Raw genomic sequence first — 15,422 nt, forward strand, 5'->3', positions numbered from 1 at the left:
CAGAAATCCGCCTGCCTCTGCCTCCCAAGTGCTGGGATTAAAGGCGTGCGCCACCACCGCCCGGCCTGACATTGGCTTTACTTCACTTCTTTCTTCTCTAAAGAGATGTCATTCTGCAAAACTCAGGGGATGTCAAGGAGGAAGAGACTTTTCTCAATTTATTCTCAAAAGAAAAAAAAATCAAGGACAGTGAAGAGCATCCCTTGGATCTAACCCAAACACCGAATGTGGCTGTTTTAAGGCAGTGCCTAGCCTGTGAACCATTATTACATTTCATAGCCTTCACCAGTTTTATCGCCTGCAACAGTTTTTTCAAGTTGCCCATTCTACTCCCATAACACCCGAATTGGTGATTCCCTTTCAAAAAGATTTGGGCATTGTTTTTCACAGCCAGAACCTCTTGTCACTATTTGCTTCCCACAATTTTAATATTCTAAGTCACTTTAATAATATCTTTGTAAAGGTTATATTACTTTTTGCTCGTGATACTGGTATTCAGAACAATTCCCTTTGCAATTCTGATATCTCTGAATTTAATTAATGGCCATTTTTCTCCTTGTAAAAGCCAATAAAGATAAGGCATAGAAATGTTAAGAACCTAGTATAATGTATTCAAATGATCTTATCTGGTATTTAGATGTTCCATTTAGGGGGCGGGAAAAACAGTACTGAATGTTCTTTCTCACTCAGGGGAACAATATAAGAATCCCTACACTACTGTCTAAATCCAAAATGGCACTGTATCTCAGGAACAGGGAGACCCAACAGCAAGGCAGGAATTTAGGAATCTTTGTTGATCTCACTGAGCAGATAAGAATAACAGTAATCCTCAATACAAAAATCACTGTTTCCTGAATCTTTTCATAAATACTGTCTCATTTATCCCCAGAACAGTTCTGAGAAGCCTTGTTACTTTTATTTTTACAGATGAGGAGAAAGATGCTTGCTGAATCTATTCACTCCTGTCCATCCAAATTAATAACGGTAGCTTAAGCGTTACTTCACCATTTGAGGAAGAAACAAATCTTTCCCATCTGGCAACACTGGCAGCAATGCATTTGCCCCTACATTTCATCAAATTGTCTCTACTCACAGCCTGCAAGGCAAATGTTACCAACTGCGTGTGTTTAGATATAGAAACTGATAGAAGTTAAATTAATTGCTCAAGGCATATTGATCGATTCAACAGGATTTATTGAGCATCTGCTGCCCATCAGAGATCAATGGCCACTTGGAGGAGAACGGTCTATGCAAAGACTCTATCTACTCTCAAAAAAGAAGTTTATATTCTAAGCAAGTATGGACAGTAAACAAGCAAGCTAGTAAATAAATAGTACAAGTTGAGGTACTGGGGAGAATGTTCACGTAGCAGGCTAAGTCTCTCTCACAGTGGAAGGATCTGGTTATCAGATCCTCTGCAGATAGCCAAAGCCAGACCTGCTCAGCTCCTTGAAGTAAAATTACTTAGCACTCACATGTAATCTGTACACATTCCCCCATATCCCATATACTTAAAATAATCTGTGGCTTGTAGCTAACACAATAAATCCTGTATAAATAATTGCTATGCTGTATTTCTCATGGAATAATAGCAAGAAAAAGGCATACATTTTGACATAGATACAGTCAGGGTAGAGCTACCTGGTATGTAACGCAAGAGAGAAACTAGAAACCATGACATAAAAGTAAGCTTTAGCAGGACCCGTTCAGACATCAAGCCATTCACGGGGGTTTCACTTCATACGTGACAAATTCTCATGGCTTCTTGGAACTTTCTGGAATTATTTTTTTCTCCACAGTTGGTTGAAAATGTCATCAAACATGAAGGAAACAATGAGAGATGATAATTCGGCAAGCCTAGAGACATGGTGGGCAGGAGGGGAGGAAGGCACCCTTAGACAAGGTGTGGGCAGCGAATCAAACAGGGACTGACAAACATGCTCTGTAATGGGACCGATAATAAATATGTTAGGGCCATACAGTCTCTGTCACGGCTACTCTGTTGTACCCTAGGAATGAATATGAAAGCTGCTGAAAAACCCCCGGAGGTAGACCAGTTGTACCTGCGTTATAATCAAACTGTCAGCCTGAACTTCACACGTAGAATTCTTACAGTTACATGATTCAATTATTCCAAACATTAAAAAAACACAGAATCTGTTTCTTATGTTTGGGGCCATGGGGAACTAAGCAACAGGATGTAGCTTAGTAGCTACATCCTAGCTCCTATCCTAGAGAGAGGCTGGTTGAAAAGAATCCGTGTTTGCTATTAGGACAAGAACATGAGGATGGGTTGAAGGAGGCCAAGCACGGAGACAGTGTCTGCCTTCTGCAGCTTTCCACTGCCGTCTCTGCTGTCCTGCTTGCACTGCTTGTGTTTGTTTTCCATTTTTACCTCAAATGGCCTTTTTACGGTCTTTTTAAAGAGGGCAGGACGACATACACCTTTAACCCCAGCACTCTGGAGACAGCAACAGGAGGAAGGAAGATCATGAGTTTTGGAGCCTGGGTTTCCAAAACAAAGGAAAACCAAAAATTGTCTCTAAAAAGCATAAGATCTTAAAACAGCAACACTGAAGTACAGAGGGACAATGAACAGAATTGCTTTTCAAAGATAGAAATATGTAAGAGTGAGAGAGAGAGAGAGAGAGAGAGAGAGAGAGAGAGAGAGACAGAGAGAGACAGAGAGAGACAGAGACAGAGATGATTAGTTAGTTAGTTAGTTAGTTAGTTAGTTAGTTAGTTAGTTAGTTAGTTAGTTAGTTTATGGGCAACTTTAGTAGGGGAAAGCTTAGAGAGGCCAGAAGAGGGTGCCAGATCTCCAAGAATAAAGTGACAGGTGGATGTGAGCTGCCATGTCTCCAGCTCCAGAACACAATTTCTTAGTCATTTAAATACTAGTCAGCAGATGCGTCTAATATAATGTGGTTGAGAGGGCACCCGTTACAAGTTTACTCTGCGCAGATACCACCAGTGAATACTGTCTCTCAGTTCTGTTTCTGGTCCATCACCAACCAGCCCGTGAAGAGCAATCTATGGGGCAGATCAGCATCACTTTGATGGAGTGTTCCTCCCATACCATCCCAAGAGCTGTGATGCTGTTTGTCACTATTCCCAGCTAACTGTTCTAACTTTCCTTGTCAATCTTCCACCACCAGGTGATGAATCCAGCGGCTCAGGCAGCGGCAGTGGTTGCATGGATGATGTGTGTCCCACGGAGTTCGAGTTTGTCACCACCGAGGCCCCTGCGGTGGACCCAGACCGCAGAGAAGAGGAATCTTCGGCCTCGAAGCTTAGCTCCTCCCTGACGTCCTGGTCTCTGGTCTGCGTGGTCTTGGCCTTGCAGAGACTCTACAGATAATCGTGGGCTTTGGTCAAACGAAACTGCATTTTAGCTCTTCTGTGGCCAACACCCTTTCTTTCTTACACTCTTGGGCAATGGACCACGCCACAAAACTCGCCGTTTTCTATGACAAGAGAGCAGTCTTGCGATCTGGCTCCCCTTTGTTTTCCCAAAGAGTACCGGGTACCAGATGGTCTGCTTCTCTTTCCTTCAGCTATCTGTGGGGACCTCGTTTATTCCAGAGAGAATTCTTACTCAAATCTTTCGTACCAAGAGATTTTTTCTTACCGTCATTTGCTTTTATGCTGCAAAATTAAAAGAATTTCATGTTGTGAGGGTTTTTTGTTTTTTGACTTCTTTTTTACAACCCATTTAAAATAGGAAGAAAATAATTTTCCATTTCAAATCAGGCCAAACCCCAAGACAACTGCATTTTCAGCAAGGAAGCAAACAAAGGAGAGAAAATAAAAGAACTCTCATGCTATCAGGTTTGGCATTGACAGCCAACTCCTGGGGTGAGCTTTTCTGTGACAAACGAGGTTTACAAAAATGCTTATGAGGAGAAGGTATAACATTTTTATGTAGTGGAAATACACTGTTGTCTTGGACTCTAACCAAACTGATTCGGAGGTACCGATAGGAAATTTAGGACTGTCTTTATATGAGCGTAATCTTGTTGCAACTCAACTCCTCTCTTCCACCTGCCCGATCCCACCTCTCACGGACAGCAGCATTTTCTGTCTTCTAAAGTCTGTCCGTTGTATCCAATTGACACTGATTGTCTTCAGTTTTTCATAGATGCCCCCCCCCAACTAGTCTCCTCTCTCCTAGGCCTTGACTAAAACAATCATCTTCAATGGTACAGTCTCTTCTTTCTCCACCAGACTGACATGAAGCAGATGTCTCAGCTCCTGTGTTCCGGACTCTCCCCCAGACAAGGGTTCTCTGACTGACATGACATTAGCTCCACACATGACGTTTTGTTACTGACTCTTTGTGTCAATTGGTTTCAGCATCACAAGGGCATTTCTTAACAAAAACAACTCACAACAACAAAAAAGTCAAGACAAAAAAGAAGAGAGAAAAAAAACATTATATATAGTATTGACATGGAGATTCTTTTCACTTTTTTAGTCTTAGTATGATCATCTATTTTTATATCTATATATATATATATAAATCACAGATTTTAACTTCTTAATTCCAAGCTCAGGGTTGACACTCCTTTGTAACAGAACTGTTTTGTCAACCACCCCCCCTCTTGTTCCGTGCTGCTCAGAGAACAGACTCCTTAGTGATCTGCGAGCACCAAGAATCGAGAACGAGATCTTTTTATGTATCTAGCTGTCCATTGATGACAAGTTTGCCAGGGCCCACCCTTCTCACACAAGTTTGCTTCGCCCCTGGTGCTCCAAACTGTCCTGAGCTCATGGGACAAGCCTGGCGTGCAAGATGTGACTGGTGACAGAATATGTGTGTGTAAAGAATGTTATTCATGAAAAAAAAAAAAAAACAACATTGCTCTCATGTACAGCACCTCTGGCCTAGGACTTTACCAGGTACTATTCTGAATGGCCTAAATTCAAGAGGCCGTTTTTACAGCCACTGCCTAACCTGTCCACCAAGCCAGGCCCAATGCTTCCCCTGACAGAGAGAAGCAAAATACGCCAAACTGGGGTTGTATGAAGACAGTTGGCTAAACGTGTTCTTTTGTTTGTTTGTTTGTTTGTTTGTTTTGTTTGTTTTTATGATGCATCTGGGATAGGGAAGGAAAGTATCTTATGACGACACAGCATGCCAGTCGCATCTTTACTGGCTCATCGGCAGTATTGACACATAAGTGATATTTTTCTATCTCTGTTCTCACCAAAATGAAAACTAGTTACCGATTTAGTCATCACGTCTAAGTAGAACACATGCACTCGTATTAAGTATATTTGAGCACTTTCGAAAGACAGAACGTATTTACAAGCATCTGTTACCACTTTATGCCTAACAAAATAAGCAACGTAAGATTCCGAGAGACTCTGTGGCATCTTTCAATTTACATTTGTGTGACATTAACACTTAATTCAATTCAGAATTGCATCCTTTCTGAAAATCCCACTTTGGCTTCTAATCCCCGGTTACACATAACAACACATCTCTATGAAGGACCAGCCATTTATGTTAGGCGGCTCACTGTATATTCAGAAATCAGTATTGTTTTTTTCCCAATAATCATGGTGCAATACAAATTAAACCAATGTTGATTCTCCAGGATATTTGAGTAATAACTTCTTTTTATGGCTTTAAACTCTGACTTCCTTTTTAAAATATTTCTGCACTATCTTCTATAAAACAAACCAAGATGTCTTGTTCCTTGCTATGCTTTTTGTCCCCAGATGGTTTACATGACAACACATTACATTAATGATTGTGAGCCCACGTTCTGTGCACACTCATCACACAAGTAATCTAGAAATACCTGTTCGTTTTGATTCAACACCTGCATTCTCAAGGGTGTCTATTGACGAGAGAAAGTGATGCCCGTGAGCCAGGCAGAACTGAAATGAGGGTCAGCTGACAAAGCCACATTGTTGGTCATCTTACATGGACATGGACAAAATGTTTTCACTTGCCCTTCCTGGCCATTGTCACTGCCCACCATATGGGTTTTAGACTGATTTAATATTTAAGGTTTCTTTTTCCTGTCCCCTAAGCCTTTTCGTTTAGTACTTTGGGATCTTCCTCCCAGACTGAGTTTCTCATTCCAGCGTAGTGATCCACGGCCTGCCCTCATTTGTGACGTCGTCCCCTAAACATCTATAATCACATCACGACTTGTGTTATGAGTAGAGAGGAACAGGTGCCCCAGAATTGGACACTAGACACTGGTGGGTGATGCTCATAACTGCAAACACTTAGCTTATTGAAGTGCCTCTATTTACATGTTCCTTAGTTTTAATATGTATTTTTCTAACAGAAATACCCGTCTGTAACTGATGTTTATTATAGTTTGTATATGTTACAACAAAGGCTAAATGGAGGCTAATGTCTTCAGCAGAGAAGAATGAACTGTAAATTTATGAACAAGAACCCTGTAGTTCTGAATTCGCAACCACAAGACAGCTTTCTGTCACTGCAGTGAAGGCCAAGTTGGCACTTTGATTACAGCCATCACCGGCTGCAGCACTAGAATTCTGACTCCCTTGCCGTGATTTACCCAAGGAGGACGGTGACATGAATCACCTGCATCAAACATAAGGGAGAGAAACTACTTTGTCTACACTGAAAAACTCCGCCCATTGACGAGCAGTGGTAGTTTCAAAAGGGGCATTCTTTAAATCAAACACATTGAAAATGTTATTGGATGCAAAACCATGAAACTTAATTTACATTCCCTGCTATAGACATTAGACTTCTTTAATTCTTCTTGCCATTACATACATATTTTGGCTACAGACTAAGCACCAACTTAAGTCCTCAAGGAGGAATGAAACTCAGTAAGACCCTGGCTTTCGAATTTTTTCTCACCTCTCTGCAAGGCTGAGTACCACCAGGTGGTTTGACTTTAGGTTTCAAATTTGGCAAATGTAGCATTTGACTTCTCTAAAAGCTTGCAGATACTCAATCTCATTTTCTTTGACTTACAGTCACTAGCAGATATTTAAATTTATGCATATATATGCATAAGGGTATATATATATATATATACACACACACACATCCTTGCTGCCAGAAGAGCAAAGGAGTCCATAACTTACAAATCTGCATTGTATTCCTCCTTGGTAGAGACATTAGCCAGTGCTTAGTTTTAGGCCAACATATACAAATAGAGTATTGATTTGTACGCATTCTGGAGACTTGCTATGTCATAATTTGCTATAGCCCAGACTCAGCTTAGCATGGGAATGTGTGGGACTTCACTGGGAGTGGATGCTGCAATCTTTGGCATTGCCTTGTTATGAGGGACTTCATGAGCAACACCTTAATGAGGGTACCACAGTGCTGTCTCTGTGTGCATATACAGAAAACATATGCAGGATAAATGTGTGCACCAATCAAAACTGAAACTTTATGTGACTGTCAAACGACTATTATTTGGGTTAAGATTTTTTTTTTCATTTCTGATTTGGATAGAAAATTGCTATTAATCTTGTATTAAAATAGTTTTTAAAAATCTACTAGTGCCCCTCTCTGTGTTTTCTTAGTGATTGCCATAGCCTGTGTTTCGTACCTGTCATGCATTTTTGTTGACATCATTTTAGAAACATTCTGTTAGAAGTACTAAATGAGTAGTCAACAAAGCACACAAAGCCCTGGAAGTCACGAACCCCTGTGAGTGTAGGACATTCGGTTTCTTAATGAGTAAGGAAGGAAAGCATTCGATTCCTCTACTTCTGTTCCTTCCTGGAAAACGCGTGGAGTGTCTCAGAATTCATGTCACTACTACACAAATAAGGTCAGAAGAAAAAGTAAGATTACCTGTCCAAGGACTAACCACTTCCAGAGCAAACTGCATTGACTTTTGTATTTCTGAGATACTTCTGGGCTCTTCTGCACACTGAATACTACGCAGATTCTATTTCTCAAGATCCCCTTAACAAACACGTCTCATAACCCTACCGTAGGTGCTGTGTCATGAGTGCCCAGGAGCCATCAGGTAAAAAGTACATGCTACTCAATGTTTACATATAACATTATCTATAGCCATTATTTTAGTAGTAATACATCATTAATTTTAAGACTATGCTTAAATGAAGGAATCTATATAAACAAAGGTATCAAGAATGTGGCATCTAGCTCTGAGGGGCACTATTGTTTAATTCAATTATCACCGTCAAGGTTTTTATCAAGCAAAGTGCTTTTTGCAAGATGATTTGGGAGCTTTGGAACAAATGCACCCACAAAAATCTCAGTGTAACAGATTTGATTTGGAAGCAAACTGAAACCAGTTTAATGGGAAAGGAAAAATGCCAAAAGCATAGTACTTGTCAATAAGTAGTAAGGATGTTATTTGAATAAATAGTCTGGGATAGTAATTGTCAAACACACACATATCAAAATGGCATTCACTCTGAAACTGGCAGTTTATGGAACAGTAGCAGTTAAAGGTTATGTATTGCTTTGTATCTTTAGATCTAGAGAGCCTTGGCTGCAGGCTTAAGTCTAAGTGAACAGACAAGCACAGCTGATACATTGTCAGTATGCTTCTCTGCCATTCATTGGCCCATCTGAACATGAAGTCAAATGTAGAGTGTTGGGTCATCTATTAGACACACAGCAAAGCCAGGAGGAATCAAAGCCTCCTTCCTAGCCTGCCAAGGAGGCGGCTCTTGTGCACCTTGAAGTCTAAGCAGAGAGAGAAAGGGGAAAAGGTTTTCCCAAGAACGCTCTGGCATAAAGGGCAAAAGAGAAAGCTTATACATTGGGTTCAAGGATGCAGAATAACATCTACCTTAAACAAACTTGTCTCTTCAAAGCACCTGTAGGAGGTTTTTTTTGGGGGGGGGGATGTTTTAAGAAAAATTTAATTGACTTAGGCCTTAAATGGCCTTTCTTTCCAGAGATATGTGATGATACGTTATCAGGTGCCAGCTACAGTTACAGGGACAAGAGCAGCCAGCATAGGTTCTGCTCCTTGGCATCTTGCATTCTACCTGGAGTTAGGTGGATTTAGCCAGCTTGAACATGAGGGTTTCAAAGTGTGATGTACGGGGAGGAGCTGATACTGAAATCTGGTTCCCTAATTGCTTCTTGATTATGTCAATAAAAACGACAGAAGCCAATTGCTGGGCGAAGAGGAGAAGGTGGGATTTCCGGGTCCCAGGAGGAAGAGAAGGTGACACAGGAAGAATTGGGAAATTCAGACCAGGCTGTGGAGCACGTACAAAGCAGCAGAAATGTACGTCTCTCGGGGTACCTATAGTACGAAGCCTCTGACACCAGCGGAGGCCAAGGAGGATCCAAAAGTCTACTGTTAGATTAGGATATGAAATTCTTCGCCCAGCCTTTGAGTTATCTGGTCAGTTTTAAAATAATGGAAGTTTCGAGTGTTCTGCTTCCTTGGGGCTAAAGGGGACAGCCCGAAGCGTGCGAACAGCAGCTCCCAGCGTTTTGGGGAAGGGTGGCTGTTGGCAGCCAGAGGAACGGGCAAGCATCTCAGGAAAACACCAGCTGGCAACTGTCGGGGCTGAGTGAGGTGGCGGCTGTTCTCGGAGCCAGAAAGAGTAAGCATGTTTATAAAATTACACGCTACAGGGTGAGGTGGCATGACATGACTTAAATAGGAAATGGAACTTGGGAGAGACCTCTCCTGAGATGACAGGTCCTAACGAGCCTCCCCTGGTGTTGTGTAAGCTTCTACCCAAGGAAGCAAAAGAACAGCCATGAGCAGATCTAGGGATGGAGAAGACTCTGACAAGAGATTGGCTACACACCGGTTCCAAAAAAAAAAAAATCCATGAACAACCGAGTTAAGCTTCATAGCCAATTCTAATGCCTTAGCACCTGAGAAGCCAGGATCCAGGCAGATCCTAGCCCTGCACAGCTGCTCTGAGATCAGCACTCAGTAACGTCTCAAAGCAGGGACCAGAACAAAGTATAGAGATTTTCAGGAACCTTACAATTAGGGACTCCCTAGCATGTAAGAATAATATGGTCATTTTTGTACTCAATAAAATGAGATATATTTGTCCAGTCAGACAAAGGATATCCTGATACGAATCCGGGTTTATTAAAACTGGGCAGAAAAACAAATGTACCTAAGAATAATTTTAGGTTCTTACAATCTTGGTTGAACTACCCATGAGCACTTGGGATCATCAGCAAGTGTGCAAAATAGCAGCAAACATGAGAAACAGAAACCACGGATTTTATTTGCACACAGGAGACCTACCGAACTTCGATTCTGAAATTCAGTCTCTTTTAACTGCCTTCTGTCTTTTATTTTTTATCCTTAATTAAAATCCTAAGTAAATAAGCTGCTGTTTCAGAGTGCTGGCATGCCTTTGAACTCTGAAGCATGAAGCTTGGACAAATAGTACATGAAGTCTTCATTCCCTTGCCTGTCAATTTGGCAGAAACATCACATTCAGAAAAAGCAAATTACCTTAAAAATGTCTTCTCCATCCCAAGAACTCTGCCTCCTTCTCAAGCTTACCTGTGGTTTATTTTACCTGATCTAAAGATCAACCTGACTCCACATATGAATTTAAACAATTGAGCCGTCTACTACCACAGAAAACTGTCATGGCACTCGCTGACCAGTGTATGGGCATCCAATGACACCAAACCCTTGTCCAGCCAAGTCCTGAAGCTGGTGACTGTGTCTGTCTTGAACATTTTTCTTTAGACTTTTAGAACGGTGACTGTCAAGTTAAAGACAGTTCTATCTACAAAACAAGACTCTTTCTTCACAGCATGCCCTCTGTTAGTAAAAAGCAGTTCATACCAAAGAGAAATTTTGAATTCATATTCATGTCATGGTCATCACCACGTGTCCCTGACTTAGGCAGGGGTTCCTGTCTTGGCTTCACAGAGCCAAGAACCTGCCCAATGGAACCCCCACCTTCTCACCAGGCTTTGGGTTGTCTGCCTTTATTTCTATTTCTCTCTCTCTCTGTACTTGGGGCACTCAAACCCCAAGGACTGCACTAGAAGCCTCTCTGGTTCCTATGACCCTCTAGCTAAGGTGAAACTGACCCAGCCATTCAGCAACAAGATTTCAGTTGCCAGTCCTGAAACTGACACTGGCAGAAAGATATGAGAGTTTTCTGACTCATCTCCAGTTGTGAATTCTAGTACACTGCTCCCGTGTGTAAAAAGTGAGATGTCTCATATTATGGTAAGCAAAGAAGTCTATGCAAAGACATTATTAAAAGCTTGTTAGTAATGTAGGAATAACCTTAATGTTTTTATTTGCTTGAAACATTGCCTATAAATTAGCATTCGGAAACTATTTTAATAGAGCCAAAGATAAGCTTCGCACTTGTGCTTGTGTTTGTTTTTAAGCATGAAGCTCTTTTATTTGTTTAAAGGAAATCTATAGGCCAGACTATCTGTATTAGGGCAGAGAGCTTGAGTCAGGAGAGATGGGTAAACAAAAAAGGCTTTTTCCAAAAAACAATGACAGCCGCTTCCCCATACCAGGAAGCTTACTTCCTCTGGGACATGGCTGTGAGCACTCTCCTCCTGTGTCTCACAAGCTGGGAAGGTTCAACCTGGATGGCACAGGAATAGGGAAAAGGAAAAATTGAGTTGAAATCTACACTCCCTCCTGGGCATCATCTCTCCAAAGAAAGACAACCTCTGTTGCAGTAAATATTTAAAATGGCTGCTAGTCAAGCCAACTATCTAAGCCATGGCGGCTCTGCCGCCATGTTCCATGGCCAGAGGCCACGTGTGCACAGCAGCTAGAACCGGCCAGCCAGTAACACCAGCCCTGCCACCCACGAGATGCCAGCGTGGGAGATGGCTCTGCCAATCTTCCATGCTGTCTCCACAAGGCTGGGCATTGTCCAGACCATCCCACCATCCACACAGGCCCAGTAGAAAGATAAGACTCTAATACTTCAAGATTAATCAATGGCCTTATATATTTGGTAATGATCAGTAACAAGATGCCCATACAATCAGAAGTGTAACCCAATACCCAACCTAGATAGACCAACTACCTTTGACTGCTACAGACACATGAACATCCGCCTCCATGTCTCTCTCTCTCCTAGCTCCTCCTCTTCCTTTTTTCTCTTCCTCTCCTAACTCCTCCCACCTTAGCTCCTCCTACAAATCTCAGTGAAACAAATGAATCAAACATGCTCACAAAGGAACACTGATATGTTGAGTGAATATTTGTATCTACTCATAAAGTATAAGCCTGAAGCCAAAGTGTCTCAGACCTTCCCAGATAGTTCCCTGCTACCTGTCCCAGTATAATGACTGACAGGTGTCTTTTACTCTCCATAGTGTTTCTAGCTTAATAATGCTCATTTACAAGATCAAGTTATATTCACATGTATATGACGCCTTGTAGTTTTTCCAGATATTTTCCCAGTTGAAACGCATTAGGTAACATTAGACAAAACTAACTCCTGAGTTCACACACACAATCTGCCTATTTGTTGCATTGGAAACATTTGAAATTAGAATCAAGAACACAAAGCCAACTCTGGCATCATCAATCACACTATCAATTGCTGACCCACAGATGCTTGGCACTAAACATGAGCCTGCTTTCATGCTAAAATGGACCACACTTAGAACCTGGCCCCAGGGGCCTGGCCTTTCTGCACTGTGACAATTTTGCCGGGTATGTCAGTGAACAAAGCTCCCAGCAACTGGTGCTTTCCCACAGTTGTGTTTTTATTCCATTTGCTGCCATAAAGAGACATAATTTGAGCCCCATTTTATTTCTATTTGTCAATCTTAGCAACATCAAACCAACTATAAGCATTTTCTTCCTTCCTTCTTTCATTCCTCCCTCCCTTTCTTATTTTAAGTCACATGCAGGATTGACCTGTGTTTCTGACTTGGCCGTACATACTACTGTCCTCCTACATCCTGGCATAGCATACATGATACATGAAATTTGCATCGGATGGTGACAGTCATTTCCTAGGCATTGCTGTAACCTACCAACTTTCCTCCTTTCCCCTTCAGAGATGTAGACAAAATGCAAGGAAATAATAGGACTAAGTTTTCCAGCTGAGTCCACAACGATTTAGGAATGCATTTTACTACTGGGTCCACTCAGTTATCATTTTAAAAGCCACTGGCAACATTTCCCATCAGATCTCTACGTTGCAATAGCAAAGCCCTTGTGGTGTTTCCCTTATCACCTGAAGTGATGAGTCCATGAGAGAGCAAAATGTGACATAAAGAATACCACCTGCTGATACCCAGCATATAAAAATCACCATTTAATTAGGGCATTCGGCTCTCCATAGGATGCTTAGGGCATCCTTCTGCAAGATCACCTATTCTTGAAGATTTTCTTTAAAGGATTAGTTGGACACAAATCTGTACATTTGCATGGTCTACGGAATAGGGACAGAAACTTCTGGTGTTTGCAGTATTAAGTAAGATATGAGATTGAAATTTGCCACAAACATGTTTAATTGTTCAGAACCCTGCACTTGGACATGTGTTTAAGAAGATACATAATTCACTGAGATATGTTCCCTCTTGTCAAAAGAAAATCATAACACCTGCTAAAATATAATATAAGCAACACTGGAAGAAAGTAGCGACGCCTAGGAACGGTGCTAAGTGCTTCTCATATACCAATTAATTCATCTAAAAATACAACATTTACTAGATATGATGGTGCTCATCTGTAATCCCAGCACTTAGGTAGCAGAGGCAGGAGGATCTCCTTGAGTTTGAAATAACAATATGGTGGCTTTGTTGTCAACAACTGGAATTAACTAAAACCCAAGTTACTGGGCACTCCTGTGAGGGATTTTTTTTTAATTAAATAATTTGACATGGGAAGACTTACTTTTAATCCAGATTGTCTGAGATGTGAAGATATACCTTTAATCTAGATCTTTTAAGGTGGGAAGATCCACCTTTAATCTGGGCCACACCTTCTTCTGTCAGCCTTTATAAAGGACATGGAAGAAGGAAGCGCTCTCTCTTTGCCTGCTTGATCTTGCTGGCAGTCCATTCATTGGCATCAGAGCCTGAGACCAACTGTGACATCCAGCCTCATGGACTAAACAACTACAGAATTATTGGCCCTTCCGTTGGTAGATAGCTATTGTTGGACCTAGACCACACACACACACACACACACACACACACACACACATACACATACATATACACACAATACCACATACGTGGTACACACATACCACAGTGGCGTCACATGTATGTATATTCTATAAATTCTCTTTCTCTTGAGAACTCTGACCAATACTCCTACATTGTTAGTTCAGGCTAACCAGTGATACATAGTGAGACCTTGTCAAAAGAAAGAAAGGAAGAAAGAAAAAAGAAAGAGAGAGAGAGAGAGACAGAGACAGAGACAGAAAGAAATAAGTATAAAAATGGAATATTGAGGGGAAAGGGTGGGGTTAGCTATTATTGTTGTAATTAGACAAGGAAGCTAAAGCTAAATTTCTGGCCCAAGTCCTTAAAAGCTAAAAACTGTCATCTATAAGATGACAAAGTTAGTAGATCTGGAAGCTTCCCTTCCCTTCCCTGAGGAGGTACGTTCCCTAAATGAAAGCAGAAAGCGCACTCTCTGCCTGCTATGAGCAGGCATAAAGGAAGGAGAGGGTCTTCATTGGAAATCAAGGTCTTCCTTGTAGGCTCCACTACAGATGAGGTAGGCAAAACCTCAAACTGTCAGCAACCATGTTGTTCCCACATGTGCTTTAACACTCCCAGGAGGTTCTTGTCCGTGTCCTGAGGTCTGAGGATGCTACCCCACTCAGGGAGGAGGCACCCGGAGCCACATCTGTTAGTTTATAAATTTCTGTGGTGCATGGAGATAAGGTTTTAACCTCCATTCTCCAGCTCGATGAAGCACACAGGGCACTCCACTGACTAGCAAGGCTCCATCTCATGCCACAGTCTTGATGATACCCAGAAATACCACGGTGGCGTCGTGTTGGCTGGGAAGGAGCTCACACAACCTCTTGGCTGCATTATAGGTTTCTCATGACATGTCCCCTATTTATCATCCCATGGATTGCACTCCATGCTCAACATGTCAGTAGCACTACCGCCCTTGCTGCTGAAGTCCCCACACCACCAGGCTATTCCTGCCCAGCGCTGTGGGGCTGTTGGACTGGGAAGACTGGGAAAAAAAAGATGGAGAGAGAGGAGCATTCTGATGTCTGGTGACAAAGACAAAAGGTTCCTGACATGCTCCACACCCTCTAGAGCTATAAGCGTGCTTGTGCTATCTGTCCACATCCCCCTGAGACTTCATTAACCCAGTATGGCAATCTCCTAAGCCAAGGTCATGAAGGTAAATGCCATTGCTCCCCACAGGACTCCTTTGGCCTGCTTTGTTGATGTGTTTCTTTAGCTCATGATATCCCTACCGAATAGTAGAGACTGCTCAGAGCTCACCGAGTTGTTC

General features: G+C 41.9%; 1 protein-coding gene across 1 annotated transcript in view; it reads left to right on the plus strand.

Annotated features, from left to right (window-relative positions):
• Gpc6 (glypican 6) overlaps nt 1-4,200 on the plus strand; it is a 994,843-nt gene extending 990,643 nt beyond the window's left edge. The window contains exon 9 of the mRNA XM_028771963.1: nt 3,159-4,200. Coding sequence (XP_028627796.1) covers nt 3,159-3,361 — 203 coding nt within the window. The 3' untranslated portion in view covers nt 3,362-4,200. The remainder of the gene's footprint in view (nt 1-3,158) is intronic.
• The last annotated feature ends 11,222 nt before the right edge of the window (nt 4,201-15,422 follow it).

This window comes from Grammomys surdaster, unplaced genomic scaffold (assembly GCF_004785775.1).
Source record: "Grammomys surdaster isolate TR1022 unplaced genomic scaffold, NIH_TR_1.0 65, whole genome shotgun sequence".
NCBI lineage: Eukaryota > Metazoa > Chordata > Mammalia > Rodentia > Muridae > Grammomys > Grammomys surdaster.